This window comes from Cariama cristata, unplaced genomic scaffold (genome assembly GCF_000690535.1).
Source record: "Cariama cristata isolate BGI_N322 unplaced genomic scaffold, ASM69053v1 scaffold3250, whole genome shotgun sequence".
Taxonomy (NCBI): domain Eukaryota; kingdom Metazoa; phylum Chordata; class Aves; order Cariamiformes; family Cariamidae; genus Cariama; species Cariama cristata.
This window is the reverse complement of record NW_009595074.1, coordinates 2,992-25,387: the sequence shown is the minus strand read 5'-3', so window position 1 is coordinate 25,387 and position 22,396 is coordinate 2,992. Positions and strand designations below refer to the sequence as shown.

The following is a 22,396-nucleotide window of genomic DNA, read 5'->3' as shown; positions in this document are numbered from 1 at the left end:
GCTGTCTGGGTTGGAGAGCATTCCCTGTTGCTACTGAAAGTAATTCTGCTCTGTGATGTTTCTTCACAATGCCTTAAGGAAATGAAACATAAATAGGATTTAAAAAAAAAAATCCCTAACATAAAAAAGGTTCAAAGGTAAATTCAAGAATAAATAGGCAACTTTTTGGATTACATTTGTGCCCAAAGGGTAACAGAAGGCATAGGAAAAATGAAACGATCCATTGAGATCCCCATCTACTTTCTCACCACACATTTCTTCCTGTTAGTAAATCTGTGATCTTGTCTTCTCCTCGTCATCCCCCCTGTCTTTCACTCACTCCAGCAACTTAGGTTTTTTTCTACATCTGTCCTCCATACGCACTTGCCTGCTCTATCACAGTCTCCTCACGTTCCCCCTCTTCCTTCCTCTCTGGTTTGCTCCGTCACAACATGAGCACAGCATCCCGCTTAGGCCTTCAGTCACCTTCCCACCTCCATTCCTGCCATTGCTCCCAACTCTCTGTACGCTGTCTGAAGTCACTATGTAGAGTTCACACCCGCCAGACCGCTTCTCTTCTTTAAAATGCCCCCTCTGGACTCCACCGAAATGGTTCTTACTGAAGTGCCTCAAGACCTATGCTGACCAGCTTGTGGGGCTGGTGCTCCACCCTCGTCTTCGTGTTTAAGTCTCTCTTGGTTGCTGGATGCATATGAAATTAACAGTCTTATACTTAGCTTGTAAACTCAGTAATTGGGAATTATCTTTGTTATATGTGTGCAAGATACCCAGCAGTTTAGGTAGTGCTGCAATTCGATATTTGGTGGCAATGATTTTTGTTTTTGTGAAGTATTTCTACTTTAAATTGTTAGTGCTAGGAAGAGCTGGTAGCAATCCTTCTTTAAAAGAACACAAAATCAGAGCTGTAAAAATTCGTCCTTTCAAGCATTTATCCAGTTGATCTCTTAAAGACATGCCTGTTTTAAAAGATACTAAACTGTTGAAAATACAAATTTGGAGAAGGTGCTGCAACTAAAATGAAACGGATTTAATTTAATTTAATTTAATTGTGTCAGCAGATGGAAGGCTCTCATTACTAATGTAAGGTATTCATTCAGTGAGTGGGCTGAACGAATCCTGAAGCCGTGAATACTGCACTGCACGTCATCAGAAATGCATCAGTAATTGTAAATGTTCTTTTTCTAGATGAGAGTCTAGAAGGCTCGTGGCTGAACAGGAATGAAAACATCCATACCCCAGGGACACTGCAAGCACCACAGCTCACCTCAACTGTCTTGAGAGAGAACACGAGACAAATGGGAGAGCAGATCCAGGAGCACGAGTCGGAGCAGGGATCTGAACAAGATTTTTTACACAAGTAAGTGTTGGAATTTCAATATCAAATACAGTGAGCCAGGCAAAGGAGTTGCATATTATTTATACAGATAGTCTGTGGCTCCATGTATGCAGTGTTTACTTGCAAAAACAATGGGAAGTGTCTTGGCTATAGCTCAGCAATACTTAGATTATTTTCAGTTCCCAGGAAAAATATGTTGTAATCAAATCATGGTAGAAATTCCTTATGTTAAAATTATCTCATAGCATAACCACGCGCTTATGGCTAAATCTTCCTAGTGCTTGTGCCCCCAGGTTGGATTGAACTCTTTCTCTGTTAGGTGTTCTCTTTCCTTTCCCTCTGCCCTGTGTCATAGTACACTTAAGGTTCTCCAGACATCCTAACTCATTTCTTGTAAATTAACTCTTCAATCCAATTCTAGCTGCTGAGCTGGTAACTCCTGTTTCTGGGGTAATTGCCTGCACGCAATTTTATTTTTCCCCTAAATTATACATACTTTTTGTCACTCAACTCCTATTTTATCACCTCCATTTAGAGGGGAAAAAACGTTGGTTATTATCCGTCAGTAGATTATTTAAGACTAGCAAAGCCTTCAGAGAATGCTATTAGGTGCTATTTCTATTAATTTGAAGATACAGAATATCTGTTTTGGAGACTATTTTTATAACTTTTATAGCCAAATGTACTGATCTGATTTATCTGTATAAAAAAGTCGTATTATGCTGGCCAGATGAAATGGGTTTTTACCAATGCAGTATAGTATAAAACAGCTAGGTTATGCCTCTTGGTTTTCCTCCAGCTTTTATCCATCATGGTTTTCCTGATACATGTTCCCCAGCTTCCCAGTTCTTCCAGAACATGCACTCACCCTGCTTGATCCTAAGCTTTACTGCTTCATCCTGTATTCTTTAACTGTAGTATTTTCTAAATAGAAATAATTAATGATGGTCATTTTGCCTGGGAAGGTACGATGCTCTCCAGTCTCAAATGACAAGGGTATACGTATACCACCATGTTGTACATTCAAGCTATCAAAAGTTTACCAATTTGTGACCATAGGTTCTCAAAAAATCTGAGCGACTTCTAAAGAAATGTACTCTTTTGCACGATAACCTGTTCTTCTCCCTTGGTTCTGTGTGTAACGTGCACAGGCGTCAGCAGTGCAACAGATTAAACCTTGATACGATCTGTCAATCACTGCCCACCACAAGAGATACTTGCAGCTCAGCTGGCTACAAATACCTGTTAGTTTTTGGAGCACATCATATTCGGCATTTCCATAAATAAGTTCAGCCAACTTTCCTGTCCCATATTAAGCATGTAAGATCAGCGTAAGACTGTGTGAGAGACAGGGCGGCAGGCTGGCTGGGCTGGCTCACGCTGCAGCCACGGATCCGTGTGCTCCTGCGCAAAGGCCTAACATGGGCCTAAGAGTTCCCGGCTGGTGCTGCCTCAAGGGAGAAGGGCTGGTGTGTAAACAGGTGAAGGCACGGCAGGCCTGGGCCTGGATTTCCTCACCCCCACAGCTCAGACTGGCCGGTAATCCCAGCTGGGCACAAAGAGAGCACAGCCGAGTAAGAGCCCCTGTTCATGGCAGTCCCCGAGCACCTTTTCACCTTAATCCCACCACATGTGAGGTGTGGGTGTATGTCTCTTACTTGCCTTTCGGAGGTCAAGGATTTGCCTCCCAATCTCCTGCCTCCCCAGATGTTGCCGTAACTTCTAGATTATAAGGAAAATGTTGTGACTCTCGGTTTCTCCTTAAAATTTTTCTACTCTGCAGTGAAAACAAAACAAAGAAAATTGCTGAGGCAGAACTTTCTGACCCTCTCTGATCTCACCTATCGCTGAGCTAAATCCCTGTCTGTGAACATGTAATTAGTTATGGGAAGCGGGACAGCTTCCTGTCACTGGGTTTTACTCCGGAGCCTGATGAGCCGGCCCTGCCTGAAGCTGTGGGAGAAACCCCCCCTCAGGGTTAATCACCTCTAGAAGAATATTCTGTTCTAGGTTGTTTTCACATGGGTTATCCCACTTTATTAAGTCAGTCGTATTAGGGTACAAGACTGCACAGTAAAATAAATAAAAACTGGTGTTGCTCTTGAAGAGCTGCACTTGGTTTACTACTATTTCCTTGTGCTGCAATATACAAATCATATCAAATGCGTTGCTGTCTACTGCTGGATTTAGATGGTATTAAAAATACAGCCTTTAAGGTATTTACATGTGGGTAAGTTACTGGACGCTTAAGTTCATCAGGGTCTATATTTAAAAGCAATTTGGTTTTCACGTTGTGTGACATTTTTGTTTTAAAATGTGCATCAGTTATTAATCTGGATCTATTCTTGCTCATATTTTGCCTGATCTGAGACACTGAAGTAGGATTTAATAAAATGAATGTTAGAAGTGCTCCCATTTCAGGTGCACATCACACTAAGGAATGAGTAATCTTAGCATTTTATGTAGCTGTTTTTATTACAACAATTAATGGATTTTTTTTTTTTGTGCACATACAGTGAGAGGAGACAAGTTGTGGAAGGGAATCCGGAAGACGTGTACAATGATGGATGTGATTTAAATATCTTAAATCTGAAGCACGGCCAGACACAAAACTTGAGGAGACAGATATTGTCTAAAAACAGCCAACTCAAAATTGGTAGCGTTCTCAGTCATAATGCTGCTTTATGTTTGTTAGTCCCCAGATGCAGATATCTTGGTTGGGCCAACAGAAGCTAGAAGATTTAAATCGAAAGGACAGGACAGGAATGAACTACATGAAAGGGAGAACTGGTGTAAGGCATGCAGTGTAAGTGTTCAGAGCATCCTCATCTCCAGATCAGAACCATTTTAGGTGACAATGCCGCATTTCACGTGTTACCTTTTCTGGGTTGTTGCCAGTAATTTCTGTGACATTTTAACTCTTATTAACGAAGGCAGAGGAACAGCTTTGTGGTGTTGGAACGGACACCAGGCCGTGTGGCCCTCTAGCCCAGCGTTCTGCCTCTGAGTGTGGCCGTAAGCAGGTACCTTGTGAACAGGACAGGCAGACACGACACAGCTCCCTGTTAACTCCCGCCCAGCCTTCAACTGTTTCCATTTCAGGGGATTTCCATGATTTGTCTGTGAAGTAATTCCCCATGAACTATTCCAAGGTGTCATCCAGTCTTCCCATGAACCTGTTGACACTTCTTTCATCCACATCATCTTTTTGCCAAGGCGTCCCGCTGAGCATCTAATGGAGGGAACGCACGCGGATGAATGCTGAAGCGTTCCGTTGTACGAGGTGCTACGTGCTCTCGTGCCAATCCACCCAAGTGTTTCAGGATGGGGGCCAGAGTCTCTACTGAGATTAAGTCCTTACAGCGTTACTAACTGGTCTTGGCTTCCCTGCTGGATTGCCAGGGATCTGCCAGTGATCCTGGCAAAGAGTGTAACTCCTCTTTGGAAAACGGCAAGCAAACACAGTGAGGTTATTGCCCTTTTCTTGTTAGAGACAAATTTAATTACTGTTTATAATAATATTACACGAGACTTCCTGCAACTTTAGCCTCTGCAAGTGCTAGGTTTGTTTTTACGTAAGATTTTCTTCCAGTTAATGTTACAGAAAGCATGCTGGCTTTATTCGCAGCATAAGGTTTTCTGCAAAGGCATTAAGGGATAGGATTTCTGCATTCTTTTTAATGACAAAGATCATGGTTGGGAAATTTAAATGCCTGGAAATGACTTTTTCTTTCTCTTTATTTAATCAGACGAGGTCTAATGGAAGATGATGCTGAGCCCATCTTTGAAGATGTAATGATGTCCTCACGAGGTCAGCTAGAGGATATGAATGAAGAATTTGAGGACACAATGGTCATTGATCTGGTCAGTAAATCTTATTAATAGCAAGTTTAAAATGGATGAAAGATAATTTAAAAGGAATTTTAGAAGCGCAAACAAAAACTTCCAAAATTTTGAGCCTGATTTCCTGTTGTCTGAACACGAAAGAGGGGAAATGATCTGAATGTTCCCTAGAACCTACAACTGCAGACTCGGGCCCAACTGATTTTTTTTTTTCGTATTACCACAAGGAGCGTTGCTTAGCACTCTTCTGCTCCAATATTCTGGACTCAGGCACTAGCAAGTGCCTGAAGCACCATCATGCACCTGGGACTTGTCAACCAGTGAGAATCCGGTTATGATTTATGGCGTATCAGGCATACCAGTGCGCTGCAGAAGCGGCTGCTCCGGCTCGCCACGCAGTCAGCCAAGGGCAGCAGCACTGGTGCGGCACAGAGGTGAGACCAGCTCACCGCGGCCGATCGAGTATTACACGAAGCTGCCTGCTCAGCCTCGGGAAGTACAGATGGACTTTCAAAAATCCAGTAACAACGTTTGATGCCGGTTGTTAGTTGACATTACGAAGAGTTTGAAAACGGTACCCTCTAAAGGTATTCTAGGTGTTGTTGCCTTCCCTGTGCCATTGTCACAGCCATCGCTAACTCTTTTGCTGATCTGGCTCTTTCTGCAGCCATACTGTAGTCAAACCGATCCAGCCAAGCTGTTTCTGTTTCCTGGTTGGTTTGATTTCTGGGAGGTGGGGTGGACAGAGGACCCTTAGTCAAGGTCCGGTTAGTTTACAGCCACACGCAGAGTTGTGCTGGCACAGCAGAAGGGAGAGCAGGCAGTAGTGGGTGATACCTTACACTGGAATTGGCTCCCGCATGGATTCCGGTCATCAGATGGGAACCTCAGGTCCCTTCACGGTAACGTACTGAGTACAGGCAGGATTTCCTTTGTAGAGGTTAGAGCTGTGCTAGCCTCTCCCTTCAGAACGAATGCTTTCCTTGTAAAGTGGGAAAAAGGATCAGTTTGCGTGATACGCTTCACCATTTGTATGCCTTCCTATTTCTCCTTTCATAGCCAAACAACAGGGCATAGGTTACTTTAGGACCGGGCTATAATGTCTTGGAGAGAAAATATAGGCAATAGTTCAGTTGCTGCTGCTGAATACTGAGGTTATTACTAGCATTCAAATGATTATCAAGTAAGTAAAATCTCTCTTCTACTGGTAACGCACAGCAAGGGAATGAAGGAATTAATTGATCAAGCCAGTGAAGCTCACATTTACTCCGACATTCCTAGGACAGAACACAAAGGGTTTAATCCTCAGAAATATTATGACATCTTAAGTACCTTTTTTTTTCTAAATCCATTTTTTGACCATGTCAGAGCTGAAGTTTCCCCACAAGCTCAAACGCATAAAGACCATTAAAAGACAGTGTTTATGCAGTCTGGCCTACGGTCCTAGTACAAGAACATCATTAAGTCAGCAAGAGCCTTAAGCAAGTCCTTAGCTATGAGCACAGAATTAAAATTACTTGAGAATCCATCAGCTTTTACCCTGTTCCTCAAGTAAAATGTGAATTTACGAAGTTCTCTCCTATGTCAGGGCTTACATTTGTATCAGAGCTTTTATGACAAGGACCAGGTAACGGCGTTAGCACCCATTACCTGTAGAGCCACACCAATCCCTTACACCCCGGTACCTGACGTGATGTTCTAAAATGGCTGACTCCTCTTTTCAGCCACCTTCAAGAAACCGGCGAGAACGGGCTGAACTGAGGCCAGACTTCTTTGACTCCGCAGCTATCATTGAGGATGATTCAGTAAGGCTTCACTAGTATTGTTTGCTCTTTGTCTGAGGTTCTTTTTGATGATCATTACACCTAATTAATTTCTGTCTTTTAAATCATTTTTCTAGGGATTTGGGATGCCTATGTTCTGAAGTCTGGTGAAGACATTTTACAAATTTGGAACTCTATTGTTTAGAGCTAGAGGCCTATATACTGTGATAGCTTGTATGAAAACCACATTTTTGATGTGATACGGTTTGATTTTTAACCAAATGATTAAGGTCAGTCCCTTTTTGTAGTGACAGAAAGAAGAGGAACTTCTTAATGACACACAGGAATGTTGGCCAATCCAGTCACCTCAGAAGGGCTGACCTAAAAAATCATTTGTATCCCTGTTCTTGACTGTCCTAATACAGATAATTTTTTTTTTTCCCCCCCCTGGATGAGGAGGAAGTTTTAAATTGTTAAGACAGCTGTTGAAATAAACACTGTTCTACATATGTTTTCTGAAAACAACATTGAGTGAAAACAGAACTTTTTAACTTTATTTTTCTGCTGTACAATTTAAAACAGTTTTAACATTTGCCTTTTTATGTTTTAAAAGCTAGCCATTTTTATTAAACCTATGCCTATCAGCCATTGACTAGCAATGATGCTATAAGCAGGTCGTTCTGGCTACAGAAAAGTGTTTTTGAACACACTGGATTTGATTAACATTATGGTACGCTTATATCCTCTCATAGGCATTGAGAAGAACACTCTTATAGAAGAGGTTAGAATTCTAATGACGTGCATCTCTGCCAAAAAATTTCAGATTCTGATATGATAAACCCAGATTTTATACTCTTGAGAAGATTTATTTTTATTTATAATGGGACATAAAGTAAGAGATGTCCGTGAAGCCACTTTTCCAACAGATGCTGTGTAACATTCATTTTATATAGCACATGGGGACACAAAAACAGTAAATTTTCTATTGGTACTTGCTCTGTGCATTTTTAGCAACTTATACCAGCAAATAAAGTATTCTCAGTAAAACACACAAATGGTTCTCAAGTAATCACTTTGCTGTTTTTACTACCTACTTCAAGCCCTGCCAACCCAAGGTACATAAACAGCAACTTTCCTATTAAAAAAAAAAAAGTAATTCAAGGGTGGGGGAAAGGAATCACTTTAGCATACTAAAAGCAATTTTAACTGTACCATAAAAAAAAAGTCTACTTTCCATGCCGTAAATATCCTTTTGCGCTATTTTTGTAAATTAATTTTGCCAGTTAGAAGTACTGTATGTGCTGCATAGAAATTTGTGCTTAGATGGTGAAGTTCTTAAGCTTACAATGGAATACAGCTACATTTTCAGTGTTAACTGTGCATATTAAGAGTAATTCTTTGGGAAAAAAAAAATAGGATTTTTCAAAAAAGTTAAAAACATCAAAAAAAAACCAAAACCCCCAAAACATTCTCAGCTAATTCATTGTAATAAGAGATCTTTCAATGTCTTCAATAATTTGGAATTTCATTATGCTTCGATTTTATGACTCTGCCTAGTAGCTGCTACTTAGTTAAAACTGGCCTGGTATCAGAGGTGCTGGCCATCCACAACTTGCACTGACTCCGGTATCTCTCAGAATCAGCCCCAAAAATGTTAATCTTCCTTTCTGCATTCTAATACTAGCATTTGAGATACAAAGCAGGTTGACCCACTCAGAGCACAGCAGTTTTAGAGGTGCTTTTTTTAGCAACTGCAAAATAATCACGGAGCTTTTTTTTCTGTTACAAGCTTACTGAAAAACAAAACAACGTTAAAGCCCAGTGCTTACTTGCTGGGAGGGAAAAGAATCTAATTTTTAAAACAAACCAGCATTTCACTCAGCTGAGGTTTGGTTCTTACAACATGTGCAGTTCTCAGACATGGTTGCCAAAAATGTTTGACTAGGTAATTCAGCCATTCCTCAGAGGTCGGTCAGGTAATGTATAAAACCTGAGAAGTAGCTGGAACTTTGTAAAAATAACATTACCTCCCTTCCTCTTCCGTCCACCCCAGCAGTAATAGGGGTGGGCAGGAATGGCTGCATTAAACTGTCATCACAATAATTCTGTGAGCATAGTAGCATAATAAATGCTGCCTGGTTTGAGTCATAGTCTCAGACGAACCTTGTGCTTCACAGTCCTCTGTGTGGAAAACTGATTCCTAATGTAACATTGTAGAATACTGTATAACAAACATTTATTATCACGGTACCTGCAATGGGTTTCCAGTTCAGTTTGCAGTCAATAGGTTTTTGTATTATGAGTGTCTCCTTGATTGGTTTTGCTAGTAATTCTGTAAATTGTACATTTACAATATGAGGTTTTTTTTTTTTTCCTTTTGTACAATTTAAAACTGATGCTTCACCTTTCATTTAATAAACTATTCAAAATCATGAGTATGATGAGCACCCTCTTCACTATAACTTTCTTTTTAAATGCTCGTTTGGACCATCACATCTTGTCATCCCATTTATTAGTAGCCCAAGGAAATACTGAAAGGTAGTTCTCGCGTAGTCCAGGCTTCACAACCAGATTCCCTACAGCTGCCTTTCCCACCCAGCCCCAGAGCAAAGCAAAACCCGGCCTGGTCTGTCTTTTCCCACCCCCGCACCCCCTCTCCACTGTGGTGTATTTTTGGTTTTTGGTTGATCTGGGGGCGGGGGGGCGGATTATTGCGAGACTGCTGTAAATCTGGTAAGTCATCACACAAGTTTGCATTGTTAAAACTTGTAATTGTTTGAACTGTCACAAATTTTAAGAAAAATTTCACTCTCCTGCCCTGTACATCTGAAGTGAACTGGACCACGTGGGAAGAAATGGAAGTAGTAAAGGCTTGGAAGGTCTAAAAACCAGCTGGGCTAAATGAAGTTTTACAAATTCCTGAAAGGAAACAGCTTCCCGTTATTCCCATGTCTCAGAGAGAAAGGTGCTATTTTTATCCTACCCATGAATGACTTCATCTCTGTAGTGCTACAACAGAACTGACTTCTCATCTGGCCTACTTCCTAAAGAAAAATCACCTGAGTCAGAAAAAGCACGTGAGGAACCGGGATAGGATTCAAGGCCTGAACTGCACTCTGGGACAACTCCCGAAACGCAGCCCAAACGCTAAATCTCCAGCTGCCTCCAAGTAATGCGCAACTCCTGATGCACTGTGGAACACCGTAAGTAACTTGTCATGTTTCTAAGTTCAAGGGCTGCTTTCTGTTGAAAGGATTTTATTTTATATCTATTGTTTCTGCAGGCGATTGGTATTCAAGACACTCTCAAGTAGTGTGGCCAGAGCAGCTTTCCAGTGTGTTTCCAAAGCGTGGTACTGGTAGAACAACTGACTGCTTGGAAATCAAGAGGCCATAAAAGCCAAATTCTGCTGGCAAGGGACAGAAGAGAGGATGAAGTCTATAGAACGAATGAGGTGAGGAAACAATTAAGAAAGGTTGTACTTTTTTCTCTGTGACAATAACGATTGGGTTTCTCATTTAGTGTCTCCTCCTGACTCCGGGCAGGCTGAAGAAACTGTGTGCATATCGCTTCACTTAATGCAGCTTTTGCCTCTCAACTTGGGACAGCCACTAACCCCTCTCTCAGCTACTAATTACCTTTGGAAAATCCTCTCGGTCCGTACAGACTCTGACTACACCTTTTCTCACAATTAACTAAGAACTCACTTCCTGGCAATGACCCCCAACATAATAACGTTTCAGTTTACCTTCCCTTCTTGTTGCAGCCAGCTCCGTTCCCTGGGGCAGGAGGTACAGGCACCCGCTCAGAGAGCGCGATTCTGCTGAGATACAACCAGGTATGTTCACGCAGCTCACTTCAGGGTGGTTGCAGCCAGGACAGACAGTGTATCTGTAACCTGAACGTGTTGCCTCTAGCTATTGCAAAAACCTATGGAGCTGGGACTCATACTTGAAAGGCTCCTTCTGTACTGCACTTTCAGATGATTTTTAGCTGTGGCCTTTTTGTTTCCCCCCCTGCCCCCAGGTACAGGCTCCAGGCTCCATGGCTGTACTCACTATGGCACCGGCTGCACCCACCTGGGAAGAGGTGCGACCTGGAAAGTCACCATCTTATCTATCTTCCGCTTCAGGCATGTGCTTGGAGAGTGAAGAGAAGCAGCTGCAGTGTGCAGGTAGGGTAGTTCTCTGTCTTACAATATAGTGCTGTTCATTACTGAGGTTACTTACAACAGACAGGTCATTACAGGACTTGACGTGCTCGGCAGCTGTTTGCAGTAGTGCTAACCACGAGGGTAGCCGTTACTCACTGCCTTCTGGGGCTGGAGTTAAACTGCAGCTTCTAATGAGCAGAGTGAGCACAGGGCCCAGGGCTGATCAGTAGTAACATCTACTGCAGTGGTTCCTTGCAAGTCTGGCAAATAATCATAGAAAAAAATTAGGCTGGCTGGGGCCTCTGGAGGCCTCTACCCTCTGCTGAGGGAGAAAAGTCCCCCACGCTCAGGAAGAAGAATTTTTATGTCCCACCAGAATTGCCCATTTTCCAATTTGGGCACACTCTCTCTTCTCCATCAAGGGGAGGCTGGCTCCATCTTCTCTGTACCACCAGTGCCCACAGCCTGGAGGCCACTGGTACCGACCCAAGAGCCAGTGTTGCTGCGGCCAGCACGTAAAAGTTGCAACTCGGGACAGTCTAGCAGAGGAACAGAACAGGTTAGTCTGAGATCAGCAAAGCCTGGATTCCAGTGCACTGAAATCCAAGCTCAGGATTTTTCTCTCCGTGAGTCTGTGGTGCAGGAAGTAGAGTCAGACCCCAAAGGTGGGCCCAGGTTTAGAATTGAACTCCACTGGGATCTGACTTCGCCGCCGTGAGAGGTCACTGCGGCTCTGCCTCTCTGAGCCACCTCCAGGGCCTACGGAATGAAGGAGCCAAGGGAGCATTTGGCCTTGACCAGTTAGTAACACCTCGCTTGCGGCAGGCTGCATTGATTATTAACCCACCAAAAAGGGTTTAGAGAGATGAAACTGGTAAGACCCCAAATTAAATGAGAGATGTACTATGATTTATTGGTAAGTCATTAGCAAAATCAAAATGAAAAGAAACATTTCCATTGCAAAGTAACTTAAACAGAATATTTATGTTCAGAATACCGCCATGTCTTCCAGCATGGCCCAGCCCCTCCTCACACTCACAGCGGGATATTAGCATGTTTCTTCCAGGGACTGGACTGTGTTTTACTAGCCAGCACATCGAGGTCATGGCAGATGCGCCTGCGGGTGGTCGAAGGCTGGATGATATCATCAACAAACCCTGTAAAAAAAAAGAAAAAACACCCCAACAAACCAAAACCCTGACCAACCATGAAGTGTTTGCCTCTCAGCCTTCTGCATCTAGGCTGTAATGTAAGTTAGCAAAACCAAAACAGTATTTGGAATAAACAGTTCACAAGTTACCAATTAACTCAAGAGAATAATTTAAAAATAGCCTGGAGGGGAAATATTGCTGGTGTCAATAGTTTTTTGAATTAGAAACATTTGCTTTTTTTAATTTTCGCAAAAGTTAGCAAGCCAAAAAATGTTCAGGAGAGGGCTTTACTCACCGAGTGCCGCACCTGTTCCTGCCAAGCCTTAGACATACCATCTCCTTCTGTCTTAGTACCGTTAGTCTGACCAAAAGGTTGAGCAGTGTCGATTACAAGAGACAGCCCTTGACTTTGTGCTTGCAGGGCTCTGGTTTTTTTCCTGGCTCAAAGAGCAGTAATAGAGAGGCTACTGCCAAACCAGAGGGAGCGATGCTGTACGTGCTGCTTGTGGGGGAAAACAGCTTGGCTAAGTCTCCCCAGCTCTGCGGCACTATGAACGGGATTTAAATTAAGTACAAAACCAATCCACAGAGTAAGCCAGCGTAACTGGAAACAGAGAGAGCTGGCTCCAGAGGCTACAGAACTGCCTCCTACAGCACAGCTAATGCCTCAAGGCTAGAAGTAAAATTCAGAAGTAAAAACACTGGAAACATGTCCTCCAAAGAGTCCTGGGGAACATCACTGACCTGAACTAGACTCCAGCCCTTTCTTAAGGCCACTGGTCTGCGTCTAGGACTGTCGAATAGATTATCAAAGCACTTGCACTTTTAAGGAAAAGGGTGAGTTTTGGGATGCTTTCCTAATATCTACAAAATTGAAAATATGCTTTTCAGGGCAGCCCCCACATCTCACTGGTTTCTTTCCATCTGAAGATGTGTTTTGTGTCTAGATGTGTTTTTCCTTCACATGCACAAACTATGGTTAAGCATCACCTTTCCGACTTGGATACAAATGTCCTGCCTAAATAACTTACTAGCAAAAAGTTTACTCAATAGCTACAAATTTATCTATGTGCAATGCAAACTCAATCAGAGGACACAATGTGCAAGATAACCGTACCTCTCGTGGCGGCAGGAAAGGGGTTTGCAAACTTATCCACGTATTCTGCCTCTGCATCTGTCTCTTTTCCTCTGAAAATGATCTGGACGGCACCCTAGAGAGATGAAGTCGACAGGTCAGTGACTGATTCAGCCTGTACGGAGGAAAGCTGTCCGCTTTACCAGCCCCTTCCGCCCCTCAGTATACAACTGTGCTTTCCGGTAAGCTGTGTCAGAGAAAACACCACTTGTCTTCATCTCGCTCGGCCGCCTCTGCGGCACTGTGAAGGCGTCGATGGCTGCTGCGCACCGGTGCGAGAGTCAGCCTGGATTTACCTTGGCACCCATCACTGCCACCTCTGCAGTAGGCCAGGCATAATTTGCATCTCCTCTTAAATGCTTTGAACTCATCACGTCATAGGCACCTCCATAGGCCTGGAACAAAAACCAAGGGATCAATTAGTGTGAAGTGACCTTGCCGCAGCAATAGCCTGCACTCCTCTTGCAGCTTCTGCTATTCCAAAGACAAGCATGTGGGGCTAACTTTTACCTGAAAGAGAGCCTGAGCGTCTCCATTTTGCTACAACAATCTCCTCAGACTAGGCGTCTCTTCAGCGAGAACCACAAAAGAGGAAGGAAGGGGGCTGTTGGTAACCAAGACCATTCTTGATGGCAGGTAGAGAGGAATCAGTGTGTATCATCTGGAACAGCAGGCCTCAACCTGCACCCTGCACATGCACACCAGGAAACCAGTCGGCGTGCTTCTGGCATTTCCTGGGCAGGGAACGCAGCACTCGGCCTCTGCAGTGCTCCGCTCTGGTACTGGAAGTGATCCAGACAGCAGTGATGAACAGACACTGCAGAACTGCAGAGCAACCAGCAGCACCGTCCGTTCCACAGCATTACTGAAAACTACAGCAAGGCTGCAAGCTGGGGAAGCAACGGATGGTAACATTCAGAGAAGGCAAAAGGACAGAGGGAAGTAGAGTTAATTTTTCACTTCACTGTGGTAAGTCAAAAGCCAATCAGAAAAACAAGCAGGAAGGGCAGATGAGCAAGGAAAAAGCTTAAGCCCTTGAGGACCCAGAAGGTCGACAGAGCTCATGGCAGGATGGCATCAGGTACCTTACAGAAAAAGAGAAAGGAAGAAAATTAAATAGACTGTAGCAGAAGTGTATGGAAGAAGAGAAACCATGCGAGCAGACACAGCAGAAGAAAGATACAGCCAGCACTGGTTTTGGAAAAGGAGACTGAAGTGACAAGAATAGAGAAAGATTTGCTGTGTGCAAACAGATGGCACGTCCTCAGTGAGACGAGCTGGGTGACAGAGGACAAACACCTGACGGAACGCGTTCCAGGGAGAAAGCGCAGCGCAGCAACACATGATTTCAGAGGGGCACGGAGACAAAAGGACCAAAGGAACTGAGGTAATGGTCTCGGAACAGAAGTGGCCTCTTGTAACCTGAGATAAAGAGGTGTTGCCAGACGGGACAAACAGAGATGTGACGACAATAGAAAGCACAGGTGGGACAGAGGGACAAAGCGTCGCGTTACTAACATTGCTACTACTGCAAACAGGAACTCCAGAAGAACACCATGGGATTGTGCCAACTTACCTTTCTGGTGATGATAGTGATTTTAGGCACAGTTGCTTCTGCAAAGGCAAACAGTAGTTTTGCACCGTGACGTATGATTCCACCATACTCCTGAGCTGTACCTACAACCAACCAATAATGGTTTTGACTCCAGGGAATTCACAAACACCATACGCAGTTTGGCACTTGTCATCATCCATTACCAGCAGCAAACCTAACAACAAGCGGAGCCCTGTCAATATCCAGGAGAAGGTAATGCCAGGCAACGTTCTCCGTAAGATACTGAGCAACTCTGTGAAAAATCCCTTGCCAAAAGCAGCATATATTTGTATGTAAGGTCACAGAACCAGAACACTCACAAGCTGCTATCTTCCTAGGAACAAAGCACAGTTACATCACTTTCAAGACTCCCAACTGTGACTAGCAGTGAAAAAACACAACCTAGATTCACTTCTCCAGAAACCCACTCTTCCAAACTCCCTTTTTTCCAGACCATTCTGAAAGGCAGCTTGGCTACCAAAGACCTATCCTAGTCTTCCTTCAAGCAAGCCCAAGATGACGGACCATAAAAGACAGAGCATGAATTCCTCTCTAAGGATTCTCACAGCAGGTGCTTCTGGCGAATGGTCACATGCAGCACTATGAACACAAGTCATCCGCGTTACAGGATGGTCAGCACACGGGCCCAGCTGACCTGACTTGGAAACAGCAATCCCATGGACGTACTTTCTAGGCTTTCTGAATTTCAGACCACTGGATTAACTCTACAGTTACTGTCCAGCAGTTTACCTGCCTACTGACTTCTGCTTTCAGCACCTGAGAGGGATAACCTTGTAGACTACTTTGGAATCTTTTTAGTGGATGATTTTATTTGGTTTTTTAATGCAAGATTTTTAAGTAAAAATTCTCCTTTGATATTTTTTGTTAATAACTTATTCAGTAGTCTGTTTGGTAGCTTGACTTTGATGCTTCCCCTCAAAAGTAATCTGAGTGTCTATTTATGCCTACACTTACAAATGTCTGTTCTCAACTGCAGTTTCACTTTTGGCTCTTGTATCTCCCTCCAGCCATGGGACTCGTCAAGCCCGCAGAACCTCCCAAGGAGCAGCCTGAACGCAGCGCAGCGGGGATGCGCAGCCCACACCCAGAAGCTGGGCAGCACTCGCAGACCCTGTAATCGAGTCGCAGCCTCGGTTTCCAACTCACACTTAGAACAGAATAGCCAGTCACTTAACAATTGAATGACCTTATACTTGAAGCGTGTTATTTGAACCATTTACACTGTCACCCATGGCCAATTAACAGAAACTCTTTTCTGGCCACAGATTCAGTCCCAAACTTGTTCTAAACGTAGGGTTTTATCCAGCTATAAAAGTCATCTCTGTGCACACCTATTAAATTGGGGGCTATTAAAATGTTTGGGTCCCTAACACTGTGAGATGTTTTGTACACCTCTGTGAGCCGATGTGACAGATTATTTCTTCTTCTGTACTGAATGGGGAGATCACGTGACCACCACCCTCAGAATTCGTTATTTAATCTGAACTGTCTAACGCTAACGTACTAATCTTGCCAAACTCCTTAAAATACAACAGTTTAGGATCACTATCGAGCCTCAGATCTCCTCTCTTCAACTTTCATCTATCTTCCCTTTATCCACTTTCAAACCAACATTCTATAATGCAGTATTAAGTTACTATTTTTAATTAGCTATATAGAAATTGCTTTGTTCTTGGATTCTGAGCAACTGTCCAAATCTAGATTCCTGTGGTGGCCCCGGAATAAGTGAACGAAGCTGCTGCTTGGTCCAGCTTGGAGGAGGAGGGCGTGTCTACAGCAGGAGAGAAAGGAGAGAGGGCAAGAGGAAGAGGAAGGTTCTGTTAATGCCTTCTGTATTGCCTCCTTGGTAAAACATGCCATGTACATTGTATTAAAATAAGAACTGGAATGTTGACTAGTGACATCTTGATGCTTTCACAGACGTAGAGGCCTGAGGGTAAATGTTGGTTTATACAACAGTGTTAACCTTACATTCAATTGTATGAAAGACTTGGCATGTTTATCAGTATAACATTTGTAGTCCCCTCAAAACCCGTTTTCTAACAGGTCACTTTAACATTAACTGCTCACATAGCCTATACTGAAACAAGTCTAATCTCAGACCTTTCCTTACTGATTTACTTAAAGCTTCTAAATCACGGGCATTTTTTTCTGAAAAACACTTTGCAGCATGGAAGAACCTGGGCTTCCAGAGATACATAGAGGGGCGTTGCGTACAACTGAATCAATGGCAGCCAAGGACATAACTTTTCTTCCCCCTGTGGGTTCATCCTTTTACACGCTTGGGCATTAAGTACAGTCACCGAAGCTGGTGGATAAGGTAGACAGCGGCAGGGGCCTACCCTAGTTTGGTAACCGCAGTGCTGAGCAGGCTGGGATGGAACGCATCTTCACCGTGCCCTCCCCTGCCACTCCTAGCGCTGCGCTGACCAGTGGCTCGCCGCCCACAAGCAAATCGGCAGTGCTGCGCGCCCAGGCAATCCTGTGGACTGCTTCCCACTGCCACGCAGGAGGCCGCAAGTCTTTGCAGGGCCTTCTGGTACCTGGCTCTCCAGCACACAGGCATATGAATAAAACAGCAGCTAAATAAACAGCTGAGCATTTGAAGGGACATGGAGTCTCATGATAATAAAGAAAACGGTGTCACTTCCATACCGTTTGTGACAAGGGCAGCATCTCCAGGGAATGCAAGGGGTTTGTTTCTTGAACAGGCGACGATCACAGCTTTGCGATTGTGCTGGAATTCCAGACAATAGGACATAGCTTTCCAGAGCGTGGTATGCCCACACTTGGCCCTGGCAAACTGGTCATCCCAGTGCCTCCAGCAGACTGCTAAATATTTCAGCATTAACTTACTGCACAAACTGACCCTCTCCTCAGGTAAATCCATCTAGCAAAGCTTTGTGATCTCACAGCACACTGAGAGCAGTTATTAGTGGCACAGTTAGGCACTTCCTTCGTTTTCCTGCAATTTCTGAAGTATTTCAATATCCTTTTGTGATGACTACTGTACTTAGAATACAGAGTTTCTGTCCCAAAAAGTGAGATTTTTAAGACCTGGCTTAAGCCTACTACAGTAAAGGTCTTCTCAGAGTTTTTAAAATGAGTTTTTTTGACACCAACACCACCCCTGGAACGAACTGAAATGTAATGGTAAGACATACCTGGCAAAAATCCAGGAACATCCACAAACGTGATCAGTGGTATGTTGAAAGCATCACAGAAACGAACAAAGCGGGCTCCTTTTACAGATGAATTTATGTCTAAGCACCCTAAAGTTAAGAAAAGATCGGACAGTGTTAACAACTCCAATGATCTGCTAACAGCAGTAATTCAAGACAACTAAAAAAAAAAAAAAATAATCACACTCCATTTTAGCTGCATTGTCCTTCTAAAACAAAAGCTTATCTGTGGATAAGGTGGAGATAATCTGCCATGAAGTTTTGCTGGTTTAGAACCAAGATTAGAGTACAAGCTACGTTCAACAGGTACTCATTTCATTTTTCTGACCTCTGTGCATAAAGACTTTCTATCCCAAAAAAGCAGCAGTTTATTTTTTTTATTTCAAAATATTTTCCTGTAATTTTCTCTTTTTTTATTTTTCAAATCAGCTGTATTGAAAGGCTTCGGAGTTCTCCATTTAAAAAAAAAAAAACACAAAACAAAACACCACAAAAAACAAACCACCACACACAACCATTAAATGGTCCACTACTATTTTGAGAAAGATCAGCATTTTTGGTAAACATGCTGCAAAGTATTTCTGTTCTGTTTCAGTGCTGTTTAGAATTATATTATGTACTATTATATCAAACCAAAACACATTTTGTATAAAAGCATCTCTGAAACACATCTTGTAAAGATTACAACAGAATAAAACATCATACTGGGTCATCTGATTTTCCCAAACAAAAGGGCACAAAAATTAAAAACAAGGAGTAAACCAGAAAATTCCGATTGGTGAAAACCACTTCAGAAATAACCGAGGTAAGGAGAGAAAGCAAAGTCCCTCGACAGTTAAGAGGGGTGATCTTAGCTAGAGCAACACGTTGTACCTTCACATCTACATTATTTGAGGTCAAGAGCCCTGCACTTGTACATGTGAAAGCTTTGCATTGTTCTAGCTATAGCAAATTGAGCAAAAAAAGAAAGTTACCTCACCCTATCGAAGAGTTGTAGGCATTTTAATGCTGTGGAACTATGTATGCAGTTTCCACCGTAGGTTTAATCCAGTTAATTGCCAGCTGCTGCCAAGTAAGTGGTGATCTTTTACCCACCTTGTTTTATGTGTGCTCCTACCACTCCTCTTGTACTGGATACAGCAGGCATTTAATGACCTGTGAGCAAGATCACCTTGCTGATCCACTAAAGAAGTTACCTGTTTTTCAGTTAGTTTTACAACTCACAGCTGCACGACAATGAGATTCAAGACCAAGAAAGTGGTAGAAAAACTGAGAATGAGTGGAGGACCACAGAAAACACAAACAGTTCATCTCGTAGCTAGATGCAAAAAAAGACAGAACAGAGAGGAGGCACAAACACTTTTAAAAAGTTTCCCACTGGACTGGTAGAGCCAAGGCCAACCTGATGCTACTTTGGGTTGGTTGCCCACTATCCCAACAGTTCGTCCGTTCATCCTGGCAAAGCCAACGACGATGTTTCTGGCATAGGAAGGCATGATCTCGAAGAATTCTCTTTCATCAGCAATCTGCAAGGGTGAGAGTTCGGCAGAGCCCCAATGAGCACAGAGATATCTATGCATATTTATATACACAGGCAAACACAAAATCAGTTACGTTAGCATCAGAACTTTCCAAAAATTGCAGAATTAAAAAAAAAAAAAGCGGGATGGGGAGGGTGGGGGGGTGGCGGCAGAGAAAGAAACCTTTTAGTCTTCTTTGCAGCCTTCATTCCAGGAATTAACTAGTGCTGCGCTTACTATCCAAACTGCCACTGAAGCACTCCACCAGAGAACATCTTTAGGACATTTCCTCTGTAGTGAGCCTTTTTTCCTAGCTTGTAACAAATTAAAACTTCAAATCACATGTTAAGAACTCCTTTCTCGCGGCTTAACTATTGGCATACAACACTTTTAAAGAACAATTTCCAGCAATAAAAAGCAAATAGTACTTCATGGAGCTCAGAAACCACTCTATTTCTTTGCAAGTTGAGAGCACTTTATTAAGAGAGGCCAAGAGAGCACGCTCTGCTGTGTACGTCTTCCCCCAAAGCTGCCGCCGGTGAGTACGGCGGAGCATGGAGAAACGCCGTTGGCAGCCGCAGAGGCATACGCGCACTACATTCAGCACAGCTGCCTGGGACCACGAATCCTTGGTAGCTGCGGTTCTCTCCGGGGTTGAAGTTCCAGTGTGCGCTTTACAAAGTGACATCCACTGGTGTACACAGCAGTATCAAAATTCACATGTTCAAAAGCGATGGTAATTATACATGGAGCAGTAGCGACACCTATACATGGGTGTCTGGTGTTTTCTGCTGGAATTCCTTGTTTTCAGCTGCTGATGACAACTTTGCCTATACAGACTGCAGTCATTTTTGAGACTGAGGCAAATGAAAAGTTGCGAAAAATCTAAGTATTACTAAAGTAGTTTTATTTCTTTCCTTAATACTTCTCAAAAGTCTGTGGGAGGGCTGGTGTTTTTTTTCCTAATTCACTTCAGAATTTTTTTAAATGCCACCTTTTAACATGGAACAGGTAGTACTGAAGTTCAGAATGGAAAAGTCCAGAGATTAAAAACATCCTGAGCTTGCTTTCTCCACTAAAATGAGTCCAAATGCAGCCAGTTGCAAACTGAAGCATGTTCACTGAATGCGCGTGTGGGGAGAGACAGACAAAACAGCAAAAGGGAGAAATCTGTAAAGGTCCTACAGACACAGCTGAACTACCCCCCTTTGTACGTGCTGCCTGTGAAATGGCGTTATACCTAGCTTCATCATCTACCTCAGAGCCCTGGGTCATCTGCCATTCAACATCTCAGCGGCAGAAGCAGCAGCTGGAAGTTTTAATATTCAAAATTCGGACTCTCAGGCTGCTCTACAGGGAGCTGTAAGAATTTCATGTGATAAAACTTCTTTTACAACCCTGTTCTCTGCCCGAGCATTTATAATGTATTATGTTGTCAAAACTGGAAAAATGAAGTACTCTAAGTTAGGCAAGAGAATTACCAGCACTGCCTATGCTGCTTTAATAAAACCTCCATTATTTATACTGGCTTTGAGGTTTTTTAAAAAACAGTAAGATGTTTCCTTCCCCATCACCCTCCCAGGAGATCTGCCTCACTTAATGAAACTTTAACATTGGAGTTTCCAAGCTTCTGAGTGCTTGACTTGTAATTAAAAAAAAATTTCTCATACTGTCAGTGTACGTAACTGTCTCTTAGAATAAAGAGAGTAGGGTAAATCTTTGAATGCACTCTATGTAGCTTATTACCTTTTTTATAAAAAAGTGACAGAATTCAAGACAGTTGCAACAAGATACAGGGAGGGGGGCAAGGGATAGAACTCAAGACAAGAGGGGAGAGGATTTTGACCCTAAAGAGAAAACCGGATTACAGCATCTTTCATCCGTACAGTTATGCAGGCAGCATAAGATGATGTATCCTGAAAAGAAATTTTAGGATTCCTTTCAACGGTTAAAATCTTTTTTTTCTGCAGTTTTTGCTGTCCCTTCATTCATGGTTACTACACAGGTAAAAACAGTAATGTGTGAAGACTAAAAAAATAAATACATATATGTATCTCTTCAGTGCCATTCTATTGGTTTCTTTCAATTATTTACACACAGACTATAATAGATCCATATTAATCGCAACAGTGCTCACACGAGCAGACTTACGGAGTGAATGATATCCAGCATATCGTAGGCTTTTGTAGATTCCATCGGGACAACTGTATCCAGCTCAGGAACCAAACGGTCACTGCAGAAAATAAGTTAAGTGTGAGCAACAATATTTACAGATCAGACCAACACCAAGATCAAAAACTCAGGTAAACAATTCCACCTCTCAAAGACTTCACGGAAACTGCTTCTCAAATACGGGGAAACGAAACAGTCCTCTTCATCTCAGCAGGTTGTGCCTCAGGCCACCGAGCCCTCGCGCACCAGGAGGACAAAAGCCTGACGGATCTCTTCCTGAAGGAGACATCTCTGCTTACAAACCCATCTCCTGGAAATACTATTTCTCCTCTTTGACTGCAAGAGCCTACCGTTACCCCTGCGGAGCCCGAGCAGGGAACGCGGGAGGCAGGCAAACGCCCAAACGGCAGTCTGCGGGGGCACCGGAGGCACGTGGGACACTGTGCTGGGGCGCAGTTCCACCATGGGGAAAACGATTTGGCAGAACAAGTGTGGAGCGGCAGAAGCAGAAGAGCCTGCTTAGCCA

The 22,396-nt window shown here is 43.2% G+C and overlaps 2 protein-coding genes across 2 annotated transcripts in view; one reads left to right on the top strand and one right to left on the bottom strand.

Moving 5' to 3' along the window:
- STAG1 (stromal antigen 1) overlaps positions 1-7,984 on the top strand; it is a gene marked incomplete at its 5' end in the record, with an annotated part of 79,913 nt that extends 71,929 nt beyond the window's left edge. The window contains 5 exons of the mRNA XM_009700420.1: positions 1,186-1,357; positions 4,032-4,142; positions 5,086-5,200; positions 6,904-6,984; positions 7,080-7,984. Coding sequence (XP_009698722.1) covers positions 1,186-1,357; positions 4,032-4,142; positions 5,086-5,200; positions 6,904-6,984; positions 7,080-7,103 — 503 coding nt within the window. The remainder of the gene's footprint in view (positions 1-1,185; positions 1,358-4,031; positions 4,143-5,085; positions 5,201-6,903; positions 6,985-7,079) is intronic.
- Positions 7,985-11,981: 3,997 nt separating this feature from the next.
- LOC104161842 (propionyl-CoA carboxylase beta chain, mitochondrial-like) lies at positions 11,982-21,937 on the bottom strand. Its single transcript, XM_009700409.1, has 7 exons — positions 21,850-21,937; positions 19,581-19,704; positions 18,161-18,268; positions 14,958-15,058; positions 13,678-13,776; positions 13,364-13,457; positions 11,982-12,252 (listed from the first exon to the last, which is right to left on the bottom strand). Exons 1-7 carry the CDS (start codon positions 21,892-21,894, stop codon positions 12,131-12,133), a joined length of 693 nt encoding a protein of 230 aa, XP_009698711.1. The 5' UTR covers positions 21,895-21,937; the 3' UTR covers positions 11,982-12,130.
- Between the last annotated feature and the right edge of the window lie 459 nt (positions 21,938-22,396).